The sequence below is a fragment of the Erinaceus europaeus genome, chromosome 17 (genome assembly GCF_950295315.1).
Source record: "Erinaceus europaeus chromosome 17, mEriEur2.1, whole genome shotgun sequence".
Lineage (NCBI taxonomy): Eukaryota > Metazoa > Chordata > Mammalia > Eulipotyphla > Erinaceidae > Erinaceus > Erinaceus europaeus.
In genome coordinates this window covers 6,309,895-6,327,697 of record NC_080178.1, presented here as the reverse complement: position 1 = coordinate 6,327,697, position 17,803 = coordinate 6,309,895, and the positions used below count along the sequence as shown (strand labels likewise).

Below are 17,803 nucleotides of genomic sequence, written 5' to 3'. Positions count from 1 at the left end.
AGGTCATTGTGGGATGCAGAAGGTGGAAAGTCTGGCTTCTGTAATCGCTTCCCTGCTGAACATGGGCGTTGACTGCAATCCATACTCCCAGCCTGCCTCTCTCTTTCCCTAGTAGGGAGGAGCTCTGGGGAAGCAGAGCTCCAGGACACATCGGTGGGGTCATCTGTCCAGGGAAATCTGGAACCTGGTGGCTGAAAAGAGAGTTAACATACAAACAATTTTTCGAACAATCTAAATGAGTTCTTAAAAGAGATTTTACAGGCGTGTCACAAATGCCACCGTGTATATCCTGATCTAAAAGTTGTGTCTCTGCTTTGAAACTAGGTAATATACCGTACTACTTGTGTCAAAGGTAATGGAAAACCACTGGGGGGGCGGGCATCTTGTGGAGTTGAACATGCAGAACAGATGAGGAGAGTGTATCTTCCTAGAGAATAGCCATTCTGTGAGATGCACAGCTCCTCCCTTACACCACTCAGCTCCCTTGTCATTCACATCACACGGGAAAACATTATTTGTGCTGCCATTCTTGAGGACTTATCCATGAAGCTACCATTAGGAAGTTTCTGGACTTAAACTCGATGGCAATTTTTTTTCTGTTCTTTTCTCCTTTCTTTCTTTCTTGTATGTGTGTGTGGTCATTTTCTTGCCTTCAATGTCCCTTAGTCTTTCTTTTTTTTTTTTTTTAAGATTTTATTTATTTACTAATGAGTAAGGAGGAGAGAGAGAAAGAACCAGACAGCACATTGCATAGTGTGGGTGGTGGGCCACTCAGTTAAACACATAGTACTAAGCTCAAGGATCTATGCAAGTAACCATGTTCAAGCCCCCAGCTCACCACTGACAGAGAGAATACCTTCACAAGGTGAAGCAGGTCTGCAATTGTCTATCTTTCACTCTCCTTCACAATCTTTTTCTCCCCTCTCAGTTTCTCTCTTTTCTAGCCAATAAAATGGGGAGGAGTGGCCACCAGGAGTGGTGGAGGATTCATAGTGCAGGCCCCAGGCTCCAGAGAGAATATTCCCTGGAAGAATGAATGAATGAATAAATAAATAAATAAGTAAAATGCACATTGCTACTCAGGAAGTTGGAAGTATAATCATTTTAAAGGTAACACTCCCTGAATCCCTAGATTATAATAATACTCCTGTGTGAGGGTGAATAAGAAAGTGAAGAAAAGAAGTAGAGAAGGAGAGAGAAAACATATATCTTTTTATATTTATTTATTGATTTTCCCTTTTGTTGCCTTTTTTATTGTTGTAGTTATTATTGCTGTTGTTGTTGTTATAGTTGTTGTATAGGACAGATAGAAATAGAGAGAGGAGGGGAAGACAGAGAGGGGGAGAGAAAGATAGATACCTGCAGACCTGCTTCACCACTTGTGAAGCAACTCCCCTTGCAGGTGGGGAGCCAGGGGCTCAAACCGGGGTCCTTAAGCCAGTCCTTGCGCTTCTAGCCATGTGTGCTTAACCCACTGCGCTACCGCCCAACTCACTGAGAAGACATATATTATGACCCTCTCATTCTTTCTTTATTTTCATTTACTCAAGAGCACAATGCCTGCCCCTAAGAAAATGGCCAGAGCAAATTCCTCGCTGGTCACTGAATTTGTGCTCTTGGGACTCACGGATCGTCCAGAGCTCCAGCCCATCCTCTTTGTGCTGTTTCTGGTGATCTACTTGATTACCGTTGGAGGAAACCTTGGCATGTTGATACTGATCAGGATAGATTCTCGCCTCCATACCCCTATGTACTTCTTCCTTGCCGGCTTGTCGTTCTTGGATTTGTGCTATTCCACCAACGTGACTCCTAATATGCTGGTGAACTTCTTATCGGAGAAGAAAACCATCTCCTACGCGGCATGTCTGGTCCAGTGTTATTTCTTCATTGCCATGGTCATTACTGAATATTACATGCTAGCTGTGATGGCTTATGACAGGTATGTGGCCATCTGTAACCCTTTGCTTTACAGCAGCAAGATGTCCAAGGGGGTCTGCATTCGTCTGATTGTCGCTCCATATGTCTATGGGTTCCTGAGTGGTCTGATGGAAACCATGTGGACCTACCGCTTGACCTTCTGTGACTCCAATGTTATTAATCACTTCTACTGTGCGGACCCACCCCTCATCCGACTTTCCTGCTCAGACACTTTCATTAAGGAGACGTCCATGTTTGTGGTAGCTGGGTTCAACCTCTCCAACTCCCTCCTCATAATCCTTGTCTCTTATCTCTTCATTCTCGCTGCCATCCTGAGGATGCGCTCTGCTGAAGGCAGACGCAAAGCTTTCTCCACCTGTGGGTCTCATCTGGTGGCTGTGACTGTGTTCTATGGGACCCTGTTCTGCATGTATGTGAGGCCTCCCACAGACAAGTCAGTGGAACAGTCCAAAATCATCGCTGTTTTCTACACCTTTGTGAGCCCTATGCTGAACCCCATCATTTATAGCCTGAGGAACAAGCATGTGAAGCAAGCTTTCCAGAAACTGATCACAAGAAATGTACTTTGGAAGTAAAGTTGCATTGTCTCTTTGTAAAGCAAATAAAGTATATATTTATAAAAAAAAATAAACAAAACTGGGTGCAATCTTAACTACATTTACAGTAAACTTACTTTAAAATCCATGAGGGAAAACTGTAATCTAATGGCAAAACAAACAAAAAGTAAAGGCCATATCACTGTTGTTCTAATATTTTATTTATTTACTAGATAGAGATACATTAAAAGGAAGGGAGAGATGAGAAGGAGAGAGACACTGGTTAAGCGCCCACAGTACAGTGTGCAAAGACCAGGGTTCAAGCCCCTGGTCCCCACTTGCAGGGAGAAAGCTTCAGGAGTTATGAAGCAGGGCTGCAGATGTCTCTTTCTCTCCCTCTCTCCCACTCTATTTCTCCTTGCTCAGTTTCTCTCTGTCTCTATCCAATAATAAATACAGTTTTTTTTTTTAAAAGAGAGACAGAGAGACACCTGCTGCATTGCTTTACCACTTGTGAAGATTTCCTCCTACAGGTGGGGACCAGGTGTTTGAACCCGGGCCCATGAGCTTTGTAACATGTGTGCTCAACCAGGTGCGCTACCACCACCACCCAGACCCTATATTGCAGTTTTACAAGTGACATGAGCATGTATTTCATAGGCAAAGAGTCAAAAGTCATGGCTGGGGCTGTATGTGTTTAACCCAGGTCTTAGTCTGATCCCCGAAATACTGAAAGAAACTTTGATGCTGTGTCCTGTGCCCCTCCCCCCAGCCTCCCCTTTCTCCCCTGCCTCCCTGGCCTTTCTCTAAAAGAATGAATAAACATGTAAATTATTTTTTTTAAAGAAATGTCTAGGGGTCAGTGGGGGTGAACCTGGTTAAGTGCATATTGTACTAAGCATAAGGATCCTGGTTCCTCACCTACAGGGGCGATGCTTCACAAATGGTGAAGCAGGACTGCAGGTGTCTCTCTGTCTCTCTCCTTCTCTCCTCTCCCTCCTCTTTCAGTTTTTCTTTGTTCTCTGCTCACCCCCGCCCCTAATAAAGGCTACCAGGAGTAGTGGAGATAGATAGATAGATAGATAGATAGATAGATAGATAGATAGATAGATAGAGAGGTGTTGAAGGGCATTCTAACTAAATCTTTGTTGAGTATATTTTTCCACTGTGTTGAAAGGAAAATACATGAAATAAATGAAACATCCCCACAGTCAAGGAAGATTTGTTGCTACGGTCTCTTCTACTCCCTTATTCTGTCTCTACCTAAAGAATAATACAAGGGGCAAGAAAACTATCTTTTAAAATAGAATATAATCCAAACTTAAATCACTACATATTATTTTATATCCATAAGCATTAGGAATCACCCTATGAATAAGTTGAAAGGATCCTATTTGACCTTCTTTTTATGAAAGCTAAAAATCATTATGTTTGGCTTTATTGAAGAAATGCGATTTCTTATTTGAACAACAGAATAAAACTAATTGGTAGAATATTTCCAAGAAGGTCCAATCAGGAGTTCAGAGCAGTTAAAGATCAGTGGCTTACTCCAAATTCTTGGTTTGGAATCTGGATTCACAACTTTCTAAATCCCATTTTTCTCATTCTCTACAAGTAGATCTCCAGTGCCAATGTCTATGTTTGACTGATTTTCCTGAGTTGTAAATATTACATTAGACATGTCGACATGTGATGCTCAGACAAAAGCACTTAGAGAATCAGAATGGATATAAAATAGCTATTAATTTATGCAATAAAACATACTGAAGAAGAATTTTGGCTTGTGTCAGAAGCTCTAATATAACAAAATGGATTTTTGCCAGAAAACACCTTTTTTTTTTTCCTCCAGTGTTATTGCTGGGACTTAGTGCCTGCGGCACGAATCCACTGTTCCTGGTGGCCCTTTTTTTACCCCCTTTTTGTTGCCCTCATAGTTTTATTGTTGTCATTATTATTATTGTTGCTTTTGATGTCATTGTTTGTGGTTGTCATTGTGTCCTGGTTGGAACCCCGGATACCTCTCTGTGAGGATGGAAGGTGTTCACCTATAAACCGCCCCACCCTGACCTCCATATTGTTAGACCCACATGCTGCAACCGTTCCCCTCCACCATGTCTGGATAAACCTGATTTGCTCAACGGAATGTGGATAAACTGAAGAGTCCCTTCCTCATTCTTAAGTCCCATGCCCTGGGTAAGGGGAAGTCAAGAGCCAGAGTCGTTAGAAGGAAGCTAGAGTCTAAAAGTATCTGATTGGTTCTTGCTGTCAAATGTTTGCCCCTATTTGACTTGTCCCAGTACCCTGCCCCAGCACCTGGCTTATTTTTACCCCATATGAACCCTGCCTTTTTCTTTATTAAACGCACTGTCCCCTGCCATGGTGTCCAGAGTCGTCACTCTGTGCGCTCACCCCCACCATGGTCCGTTCTTCTCCTCCTCTGTGACACCACTCTGGTGACCAATGGAGTTGTGGGTGTAGGTTGGTCAAGGAAGGCCTTCCAGAGATTTCCCTGCAATTGTTGTTGGATAGGACAGAGAGAAATGGAGAAAGGAGGGGGGGAGGCAGAGAGGGGTAGAAAAAGACACCTGCAGACCTGCTTCACTGCTTGTGAAGCAACCCCCCACCCCCGCAGGTGGGGAGCCCGGGGCTCAAACTGGGATCCTTATGCCAGTCTTTGCACTTTGTGCCATGTGCGCTTAACCCACTGCACTATTGCCCAACCCCCAGAAAACATCTTTTTAATTCCTTTCTTGGCAGTTCATTTCACCTGAGCAAGATGGAGATGAAAACAAACTCCTTTCCCTTTTGCACTTCATCTGATAGAAAAACCTTCATCTGTTTCTGGTCCCATGATAATTTAATAAAAGCCAACACATCCTTATTGAAGCCTGTTAAAGCAAGGGACTGAAGATTCTGAAATTGATAAAAATCTATACATATCCTTTTAGCTTAAGAATTTCTGGTATAAGTGACATAGTTGATGTATCTTTTTTCCCCTTCAGTCTGTGCTTTACATACTCACCATTTCACCATTTCTGGGCTACTTTTTTATTTAGGAATGTTTGACAGAGTAAGGGAGAGACAACGCATTTCTAGAACTCCTGAGGATGCCCCATGGCTTCCGATGTAGTGCCAAGGCTCAAGATTTTACTGCTTGTTGTGAAGGCATATGCCTGGATGGATGGGCTAGATCTCTGCTATCTATTGAATTATCCTTTTGGATATACCCAGTGAGCTAATTCTCTGCTGCCTGCTGAATTACTTTTTTGTAGTTTTCTGTCCTTAACTGACTTTTTCAGATAGAAAGAGACAGACATAGTCAGAGACAGAGGAAAGGAAAGACATCACAATAACAAATCTCCCTTCAGTGAGATGGGTTCTGGGCTCCAACAGGAGTCTCACTGGTAACAAAGCAAGTAAATTTTATGTGAACTATTTTGCCAAACCACAACTACCATTTTTAAACTGACAAAATATTTTATTTTTTTTTTTGGCTCCACGATTATTGCTGGGGTTTGGTGCCTTTGCTAAGAATCCACTGATCCTACCAACATTTTTTTTTCCATTTTTGTTGTTGCTGGTTAAGACAGAGAGAAATTGAGAGAAGAGGGAAAGACAGAGAGGGAGAGAGAAATATAGACACCTGCAGACCTCCTTCACTGTTTTTGAAGCAACCCCCCTGCAGGTAGGGAGTTAGGGGCTCAAACCAGGATCCTTACATGTCCTTGAGTTTAGTACACTTAACTAGATGAGCCATCACTCACTCAACCACCAATTTGTCAGTTTTTTAAATCACTTTAATGCATTCTAACATGTTTAGTTATATGTGTCTATCTAAGAATTAACATTATAACTAGACAGTTGTGAGTTAGTTACTTATCCCTTTCTGCTGTCTAGGCCCTTGTAGTACTCCATTTACTGACAAAGTTGGTACCATTCTCCTCATTATACTGTTCCTAAGCTTTTATGTTGCATGGTGTTCAAAACATCTTTTTAAAATTTAATTTTATTAGAGGTTAATCATTTACAATGCAATCTCTAAATCATGGGCACAACCACTTATCTCCCTTTGATTGGTATCTATGTGGCACAATAAACCCCAGTGTGTCTTCTTCCTGCCCCTTTCCCAGAGTCCTTTTTTTTTGGTGCAATTTGCAACAGCCAATCCAACTCTTATTCTCCATGTTCCTGAAAGGAAACTAGATTCCAAAGATCTAACAGAACAAAATTAGTTGTGTCAGGCAGGTTGTCAGCTGTGGTGCACTTGCTTGAGAGTATGTATTAAAATGTACAAGGACCAGGACCCAGGTTCAAGCCCCTAGTTCCCACCTGGAGGGGTGGGACAGGAGTTTCACAGAAGTGAAAAAATACTATAGGTGTCGCACTTGCTCTCTCCCTCTCTATCTCCCTCTTTCCTCTTGATTTCTCCCTGTCTCTATCCTACACATGAACATAAAATATTTAAAAAATAAATAAAACAAAATTGGTTGTGCCTTCTAAACTCCCTAGAGAGATTGTACGGTATGTGGCATACAAAATTTACTGCTATAAAAATACTTAAAATACAGACTATCTGAGCTAAGAAGTGATTTATGTATAACTCAAGAGCCCACTGGGTTGGCTATGTGTCTTGCCACGAAGATGGTTTGAGCCCCTTTACAAATGGGAAGGCATGTCTCTGGGGAAGCCATCGATCTATGGTGGTTTTGTCTCATCTATTTCGCCACCTAAATGAAATGTATATATATTCTGTGATCAATGAAAACTGGAAAGAAAAGTGGCCTAGCATAAATAGCACTACATTCTCTGTTGGTCATTACACCGGTTCCCCTGCAATGCTTGACTCTGTGGTCTATTTACATAATCATTGTTTTGCCTGAGACCCGCCCTGGCTGCAGGGTATTGATTTAATCCCTACTGGTTAGAATTTTTGCAACAGCTGCTATGGAAGCTTGCTACCTTTGTGCTCTTTTCTTCTCTCCACCCTCTCTCTTAGCCATTTCCTTTTCTGACCTGCCACTTCTGTTTCAAAAGATGTTGGTATGCTTCTAATTCTGCTTCTAAAACCCCTTCTGTTTCATTGGTTTAATCCCGCCTGCTTAACACTGTATTCTATTTACATAACCACTGTTAACTAAGCAATGCCCTGCCTGCAGAGCATTGGTTTAATCCTGCTGGTTCATACTCTCTTTTTGCTCCACCCCCTCTCCTTGTCACACCCTGATTCCCACCAATCTTTTCTTGCTCCACCTCTCTATGTCACATCCTATTTCCACCCTACTTGAGAGTATATATATAAGGACAGGATTGTGATTAGAGATAGCTTAGCTTAGATTGTGCTGTGTTCTATATGAATAAAGAGATACTGCTTCCCAGCTCAGCCACGGGTCTCTGGTCATCTGTCTCCCACCCATGAAGCTAGCCCGGCATAATGGCGCCTGAACAGGGACCTGAACCCTGGACCCTCAGAGCAGAATATTTCCCCCAGGATGCAGTGGAAAAAATAGCTTCCAGGAGCAGTGAATTCATGATGCAGGCACTGAGCCCCAGCAATAACCCTGGAGGCAAAAAAATATGTGTTCCCTCCCCACTCCACAAAGGAAACCACCACATATCTCACACTCTCAAATCATGTTATGTGGTGTAAACTGACAAAAGAATGATGACTATGGAATCAGCCTACTTGTAGGCAGGATGTTAGACCCAAGAACTGAAAGTAGAAACACAAAGTGAGACTTGACGGAAACTTGAAGTGAGTCTGGTTGAGTCACTAAAGCAAAGAGTTCTGGGGAAGGAAGACAAAGAGGAGGGTGGGCTGTGTGGGTAGGTGGGTGGGTGGGGAGTTGCTTTGCTTTGGGATCCTGGTGTATCATGGTGTTAAAGGGTCTCAGTTGCAGAAGAGAGTGTTTTCAGAAAGCTATCTTGGTAAGATGAGAAATTTTACTTATGTGTCAACAACCTGACTATAAACCATGAGCCCATGATATATATATGCAAACAAAATCAGATTTATTGATTCCAACTAAACCAATATCAGATATTTAACTCTCTAGTTCAATATTTGAATGGATTTCTTGGAAATATATAGACATAAAAAGCAAGGGTATTTTTGATTCATTGTGAATATTTAATACATTCATGAAAGAGTTAAATTCATGTCATGAGGTGAACTCTGAAGGAAGGTTGTGTGCTATTGGCTTAAAACAGGAGAACTATGTTTTGATTGGCTTTCTCATGTCACGCTGTGTACTGAATAGCTCTCTTGTACCATTTTATGTGTAAAATGACAATTTACAGAATAGTTTCTGGGACCTGTTCACCCATGTGGCAGCATATTTGTTGGCAGTTATTGGTCTCTCTTTGAATCTGAGAAAGTGCATTAAGTTATCTAAGGCTCAGCTTCTGTCTTTAAATGAAAAGTATTAGTGATTTAATAATGATTAACAAGATTGAAGGACAACAGGGGTACAGTCCTATGAAATTCCCACCACCACACATCTGTATCCTGTAATACAGATTCAATGCTAAAATTCTCCATGAGTTTCTTCTAGTGAAATGAAACATGAAATAGTATTCAGTTTGTGAAGTTTAGTGAACATTGCTTTCTGAATCAAATGTATTAAAAGCAGAATGCCAACAAAGATATATGTGCATCATAATCTAGAAAAGCAAAGTTAAAGCTAATTTAGGATTCTCCAAGAACTCTCATTTCTATATAGACTTTTCTAGAAACAAAAACAATGTGAAATAAGCAAAAAGGGGTTGAAAAAGATCCTTTTTCTCCCAAATATTTATTGACTGAACACTACAATGACACTATGTGGGAAAATATATTCTTGCTTTATTAATTTATCAAGTAAAATGAATAATTGGGGCTGGGTTGAGTGTACAAGATACCATACACAGGTACCTAGGTTCAGGTCCCTGATCCCCACATGCCAATGGGGAAACTGAATGAGAAGTGCTTCAGCTGTCTTTTTTTTTCATCCTCTCCACTCTCTCTGTTCTATTAAAAACAAACAAAAATGAGTGAGAGTAGTATACATTATTTAAAATAGTCTATGTTTTCTAAATAGTGCAGATTCAGAGCAGAATATTTCTCCAGGATGCAGTGGAAACAGTAGGTAAATTACACTTTCCGCTCAGCAATATAGTCTCATCTGGATAGTGCTTTGTCATATACAGGACTCAGGTTCAAACTCTGTCCTCACTTCAATGAAGAGAACTTTAGTTAGATGGTGTTTTTCTGTTTCTATTGGTCTTTTAATCTGAAAAAAGCTGATTTGGTGCAATGAAGGTCCAGTGAAAGTCCAGTGGTAACAACAAAAGTCACACCAAGAGAGATGAAACACACACACACACACACACACACACACACACACACACACACACACACACGATCAGGAGATGGCTAAGTCACTTTAAATTACATGTTAAAAAGCCCCTATGCTACCCTTCAAGTAACTTTTAATTGGCAGAATTAATTGGCAGACTAGCTTCATCTTAATTTTAATACCAGAGGGGAAAAGAATCAGTCTTATAAACTCAGTAGTGATTTCCCTCACTTATTATTTTTGAAGGCCCCTTGGTGTTCTTACATCTTGATAGGTAGGACTATCTATTTTTTTTTAAAGATTTAGTCAATGTGTTTATATACTTGGGATCGAAACATTCATTTGATAACAGTGTGAGACTGATTAGGAACAAGCAACTTCATGGAAAGGATTAGGGTCAAATCCATCAGGAACACCAGGACTCACCGTTGAGAGTTATCTATTGCTTCTACAAACTAAACATAGGAGAGTATGAAATAAAAGTTTCTGTGATGACCTTATATGTTTCACACATGTCACTTACGTGTATACATTATAAATTTTAATTTTTTATATTTGAGAGGGAAGAGGAGAGAGAGCTTGAACCAAAACAGAGCATAATTGTCAGGCTGGGCGGTGGTCCCCTGGTTGAGGACATGTTATAATGTGAAGCAATTATGCTTCATGTTATAATGAAGCTGGATTCAAGTCCTCATCTCCCACTGTATGGGAAAAGCTTCGTAAGCAGTGAAGCAGTGAAGAGCTCCTCTCTTTCTCTCTCCCTTTTTATTACACTCCTTTTTCTTCATTTCTCTCTGTCTCTGTCCAAGTGCTGTATAATACCCAAAGGGAAAATATGCATTTAGAGAAGAGACGTAAAATAATAATAATAATAATAAAAACTTTATGCCAAATTTTTGCTCTGTATTATTTATTTGGGGGGGGAGAAATGATGTCTTTAGCTCCCTACTATTGAGTTTCAGTGTTACTGTGTGTGTTTATAAGCAGTTTTGGTTTTATAAATGGCATGTAATAGATATGAAAAGAGTTTTAGCATGATTTTTAAACATTCCTTAAGGCTAACCACAAGAATGATTAAACACTGTATGACTTATTAACACATAGCATATTCCCTGATCATAGCCCAAGGGATTAAGTAAACTCTACTAATTATTAGTTTATATGACTTTATCTTGTAGGAACCAGCCTTATAGAAATCTTGAGAACTGATCCTTAATATGTATTCATTGGAAAATGCTTTTAGTTCCTGACTAAGAAAATCCAAATAATATATAAATAAGAAGTGTAATTTTCATTTGGACACAATCCTAAACAGGTATGTTATTTCACTTCTGGCTCAGTTTTGAGACTTTTGGGCATATTTACTCTAGCTTTTATGCCTTCTCAACTACATAATTCAGTGTAGCTCAGTCCCACTCTACAGTATAAACAGAGAAAGGCAGTAAAAAGGGGACAAGGGCAAGGCTGTGGGAGAATAGATACGGAAGAATGGATAAAATTATATGTTATTCTTTCGACTAGCATCTATTCTTTTTGAAAATTGTATTCATTATTTAATAATGATTAACAAGATGGTTAAGATAACAGGAGTATAATTCCATACATTTATACAGTTCCCACCACAGAGTTCTATGCCCCATCCCCTCCATCCTATCCATCTCAGAGTATGGAACAGAATTAATTTTTAAAAATTTCATTAGTCATCTAATATTTATTTACAAAATGACAACACTGAACCATCCCCATCATCAGAGTTCCATATCCCCATTGTAAGCTACAACAGTTCTCCTAAGATTGCAGACACAGGTTAACTATCATTTCTACAACTATCTGTCTATATTTGTGTATATATATATATATATATATATATATATATATATATATATATATATATGCCTGTTGGTTTTTTTCTATGTTCCCATCTTCTCTTCCTTTCCAGGTCACACATACACATATTCCTACATCCAAATATCCCTCCCTTTTTCTTCTTTTCTATCTGGTGGTCCTGGTGCAATTGGAGTTCAGAGTTCTCTGGTCACTAGGACTGTGGACCAAAATTATTTTAAGGGTGCCAAAAGTGGGAGTTCTGGCTTTTATAAATGCTTCTTCAGTGGACATGGGTGTTGGCAGGTCAATCCATACCCTCAGCCTGTTTCTATCTATTCTAATTAAAAGAGTTCTATACTGACACACAACTCTCATTTCCCATTCGAAGAAATGATAAGAGGAAACCTCACCTCAGTGTCTGAGTTCATTCTCCTGGGCCTGACCAATCGCAAGGAGCTCCAGCTCCCCCTCTTCCTGCTGTTTCTGGCCATTTTCATGGTCACGGTAGTAGGGAACCTTGGCATGATTGTGCTCATTCAGGTCAACTCCAGGCTCCACACCCCCATGTATTTCTTCCTGAGCCACCTGTCCTTTGTGGATCTGACCTTCTCTTCCAACGTGACTCCGAAGATGCTGGAGATTTTCTTATCTGAGAAGACGACCATTTCCTACTCTGCTTGTCTGCTGCAATGTTACCTGTTCATTGCCTTGGTCCATGTGGAGATGTACATCCTAGCCGTGATGGCCTATGATAGGTACATGGCTATTCACAACCCTCTGCTTTACGGCAGCAAAATGTCCAAGAGTGTTTGCACCTGCCTCATCATGGTGCCTTATGTGTATGGAGCTCTCACGGGCTTCATGGAGACCATGTGGACCTACAAGCTGGTCTTCTGTGGCCCCAATCAAGTCAACCACTTCTACTGTGCAGACCCACCATTGATCAAGTTGGCTTGCTCTGACACCTACAACAAAGAGACATCAATGTTTGTGGTGGCTGGGTGTAACCTTTCTTTTTCTCTCCTCATCATCCTGATTTCCTACTTCTATATTTTTCCGGCTATCTTGAGGATTCGTTCTACGGAAGGAAGGCACAAAGCCTTCTCCACGTGTGGCTCTCACCTCACAGCTGTCTTCATATTCTATGCCACTCTCTTCTTCATGTATCTCAGACCCCCCTCAAAGGAGTCAGTAGAACAGGGAAAAATGGTGGCTGTGTTTTACACCACAGTCATCCCCATGTTGAATCCTATGATCTACAGTCTTCGAAATAAGGATGTGAAAGAAGCCTTAGCCAAAGAACTATTAAAAAGTAAAATATTTTCGTAAATCTTTCTCATCCTCTTTTATCCCCAGTTGTTTTCTAGATCTGTTTGTCAAGTTCTTGAACATAGTCTGTGGTAAATAAAAAATCCAGGGACACCAAAGGAGAACATTATATTTTCCTTAAGTTTTTATGCTATTTTATTTTAAAAAAAAAACTACACTCACAAACAAAATTTTCAGTGTGAAAGTGTATTTGTGTTCCTCATTGATTTTGTTCGCCATTTTATTTTCCTTTTTAAAATATTTATCTAATTTCCCTTTTGTTGCCCTTGTTTTTCATTGTTTTTGTAGTTATTATTGTTGTTGTTATTGATGTTGTCTTTGTTGGATAGGACAGAGAGAAATGGAGAGAGGAGGGGAAGACAGAAAGGAGGAAAGAAAGATAGACACCTTCAGACCTGCTTCCTGGAGCTCCAGTGGCGCAATCGGTTAGCGCGCGGTACTTATACAGACCTGCTTCACTGCCTGGGAAGTGACTCCTCTGCAGGTGGGGAGCTAGGGGTCGAACGGGTATCCTTATGCTGAATCTGCTGCGCTACCGCCCAACTCCCCTCTTTTTTCTTCTTTTTTTAATTATTTTTCTTTGTGAAGGTGCTACCTTTATATCTTTCCCTTTTTAGTGTTGGTTAGTTGTACATGTTTTGGAAAACTGGAAAATGAGGAGATTAGAATTTTCAGGTGTGGTTTCTCAGTTCTCATTTGAGTATTTATTTGTGGCTGAAGTGCCCTTCACTTCATAAATATGTATAAATATATACATATGGAATTGATTTATTTTCCTTTTTAAAAAATCTTTCTATTGGGTGGATAGTGGTTTACCATACAGCTATTGGCACACAGGTCCAAATTTGTTATCTCCCAATGATAGATTGTCTGCAAAGCGTTCTCACTTAGATTCACTTGCACCACAATCTCAAATCAAATCAACCACTTCTGTGATATCCCCCCCATTGATCAAGCTGGCCTGTGGAGACACTTCCCTCAACGAGATGAGGCCTGAATCCACCCTATATCCACCTCTGTCCCCTCCCTTCCCAGAGTCCTTTGCTTTGGTGCAATAAAACAGACTTTGTCTAAGTTTTAGCCCATGGTTGTCCTCTTTGTCCTCATCATGTTTTTGTTGTTGTTATTGTATTCCTTTTGTGTTTACCAGCAAGATGCAGAAGTTAGCTAAATATTCTAGAGGAGAACTGGGATGGGTTTTTTTTTTTTTCAGGAACCTCACATTCGATGTGGAGACTGGGTGAAAACTGCCCCTCTGATCTTATTTTTATAGTCATTGGATGCATTGTCTATTTCCATAGAATGTTGTAGACTCTTCATCAGGATAAAATGGATGTAAGTATTTAATGGCTACCTGTAATATTTTATGAATTTTATAAAATGAAAATTTGTATCAGATTTATACAGAAGAATGTGATAATCAAATACCAGGATTCTTAAATATATGACATTTGTGATTTTTCTTTTATATTCTGGCCTCTCTCTCTCTCTCCCAAATACATATCATGTGTGTGTTTGTTTAGTTATATTGTTTATTGTCATATGTATGCAAATTTATGCAGGTCAATGCCTAGTATTCCCAGTGTTTTAAAATTTAAATTATATTTCAAGGCTTATATAAATTTTCATCTCCCTACCCCCTTGATGTTCACTACCCATAGAGCACATCTTATTAATTTTAAATTAATATTAAAGGGGCCAGGTGGTAGCACAGAGGGTTAAGCACACATGGCACAAAGCACAAGGACCGAGAAAGAATCCCTGTTCAAGCCCCAAACTCCCCACCTGCAGGGGCGTCTCTTCACAAACAGTGAAGCAGGTCTGTAGGTGTCTGTCTTTCTCTCCTCATCTCTGTCTTCCCCTTCTCTCCCCATTTATCTCTGTCTTATCCAACAACAACAACAGCTATGACAACAATAACAACAAGCACAACAAGGGCAACAGAAGGGAATTTTTTAAAAATAAATTAATATTAAATATAAACTTCTAGGGCTGTCAATGGGGCAGTCAGCTGAGCACATACATTACCATGTGCAAGTACCCAGGTTTAAACCACTGGTCCTTGCCTGCATGGGTGAAACTTCACAAGTGATAAACAGTTCTATAGATATGTTTCTCTCTCTCTCCATCTCTCTCCCTCTCTCTCTTTCTCTCTCTCCCCTCTTTCTTCTTCCTTCCATCTCAGTTTCTTTCTGCCTCTATCTAATAAATAAAAAGTCAAGGGGCCATTCGGTGTGGCACATCTTGTTAAGTGCTCACATTACAGTGCAAGGACCAAGATTCAAGGCCTTGGTCTCCACATTCTGGGAGAAAGCTTCACAAGAGTTGAAGTAGGGCTGCAGGTATCTCTTTGTCTCTTTTCCTCTCTGTCTCCCCCTCTCAATTTATTTCTGTCTCTATCAATAAAATATTTAAAATAAATAATCAATGAAAATAAAAACATAAAATCAAATTTAAAACACATAAACTTAATTGTTAATTTGTTTAATCCTGGACATTATTGATTTACATAATTATTGAATGTAATGACATTTCCTGATTAAACCCTGCATGTTACCCAGAAACCACTACATCTCTTTTCCTCTTCATAAGTTACATTCTAGTTCTTAGCAAAATAACATTTATTATCAAAATTACTATGGAAACAACACGGCCAGTAGCTACATAACATTATGAATAACACAAGAATATTGCTAGTTTTTTTATTTTTATTTATTGTAATTTTTATTTATTTATTTAAGAAAGGAGACATTAACAAAATCATAGGATGGGGGGTTACAACACACAATTGCCACCACCTAATCTCCATATCCCATCGCCTCCCCAATAGCTTTTCCATTCTCTATCCCTCTGGGAGCATGGACCCAGGGTCGTTGTGGGTTGCAGAAGGTGGGAGGTCTGGCTTCTGTAATTGCTTCCTCGCTGAACAGGGGCGTTGACTGGTTGGTCCATACTCCCAGTCTGCCTCTCTCTTGCCCTAGTAGTGTGAGTCTCTGGGGAAGCAGAGCTCCAGGACACATTGGTGGGGTCTTCAGTCCAGGGAAGCCTGGCTGGCATCCTGATGGCATCTGGAACCTGGTGGCTGAAAAGTGAGTTAACATACAAAGCCAAACAAATTGTTGAAGAATCATGGACCCAAAGGTTGGAATAGTGAAGAGGAAGTGTTACGGGGATACTCACTGCAAACTCTAGTGTACTTCTGCTTTCAGGTATATATTTGCCCTGGTTTATGGATACATGTGGACATATGCTCTATCTCCTGGAACCTGGTCTATATCTAGGTTTTGGGACTTTGTTAGGAAGTAAACCACCTGGGATGGAATTAGAGAATACTATGAAAGGAAAGGTCTCACCCGAGTGATGAAGCTGAAGGGTTGTCATTCCACACCTGAAGTCTCTGGACACAGTCTGAAGTGAAGCATGCTGGGGTGGCACTCGTTGTGTTGATTAGGTTGCGATCAGCGGATACAATATTATTTGATAAGAATTGGGAGAAGCATATGGGAAAGTGGACCCTACCCTAGGGTCCCAGGACTAGGGGAATTTTAGGCTCTATAGTGGAAATGTGAGGTTCCTGCTGCCTTAGGGTTCAAGACAGTGGATAGTTACTATTATCATCACATTATTTGGTAATTGGGTTAACTTTGGAAAGTCCCTTTGTTAGACATACAATCAATTTTCCCCCTATCATATTAATTAAATAGTGATTTATATGACTACAATTTAATAGGTGTGTACATAAACACCACTCCCATCACCAAAAGATTGTGAAGAATATTGCTAGTATATCACTTACTCATACTGTAAATAATCCTGTGAATGAAATTGTTTTGGATTTTTTTGTTATTTCTTTTACTTTAAATATTTAATTTATTTATTCATTGTGTAGAGACAGAGATAGAGCGGGAAGGGGGAGACAGAGAAAAAGAGAGACACCTGCAACACTGTTCACTGGTCATGAATATTTCCCCCTGCAGATGGGGACTTGCTCACTCAATCTGGTTTGCTCCCACTTGATTTCATTTTTACTGTTTCACAGAGATAATGTTTTCGTTTTACTTTTGCTATGTACAGCTTACAAAATACTTTTTATAAAACTAAATAATAGAACATTTCTGTGTTTCCTGTTGAAATAGAGAAAATATACAAGGAGTAGGAGAGATCATAGCTTCATAAAATATTTCTGGTATTGGTCAATGCTATGGAAAAGGTAATAGTAAATTGAGACAATTTGGAAGACAATTGTCAAACTCATATTAGACTTTGGGTTTCAACTCTAGTGAAGCAAAAAATAGTAATTCAAAGCATTTATGTTTTGATTTGAAAAAAAGTGAGGTGCTATCCTAATTAGTATTTCTTTTAGTGAGGATGTTTTCCATTGAGATTTCACTTCTAATTGCTTCATCTTGAAACATTTGGGGACTTCTCCTGGGAACAATGCTGATGTCAATAATCTGGGTATAAAACTATCAGCATTGCCTAGAATTTGACCTTTCGGGTCATTGAGAAGTCACTCTTTTTCTCACAGGTAGGAGAGAACAAGAAACCCCTTTATTTGTGTTCTAACCCTGATCTGAAATGCCTTCTTTGTTGTATATGGAGTTATTCATGATTGTAAAGCATATTTGTATCTACTTATAGATGTAGTTTGGATTTTTTCAAATATAGACACATGTAGACTATTCTTTTTTAAATTTTATATGTTGAGAATGAACTGTGTAGGATACTATCTCTTTATCGTAAGTTTTGGTATCTGATGGGGGGTTCTCTGTTTACTGTTCTGAAATTTATGAACTCTTTGATTTTTTTTTCTCAAAAATTTTCAAATCAGCTTACCTA

General features: G+C 39.7%; 1 protein-coding gene across 1 annotated transcript; it reads left to right on the top strand.

Moving 5' to 3' along the window:
- Positions 1-1,574: 1,574 nt before the first annotated feature.
- Positions 1,575-12,964, top strand: LOC103110373 (olfactory receptor 5M8-like). Its single transcript, XM_007519546.2, has 3 exons — positions 1,575-2,170; positions 5,888-5,890; positions 12,034-12,964. The coding sequence occupies exons 1-3, from the start codon at positions 1,575-1,577 to the stop codon at positions 12,962-12,964; spliced, it is 1,530 nt and encodes a 509-aa protein (XP_007519608.2).
- Positions 12,965-17,803: the final 4,839 nt, after the last annotated feature.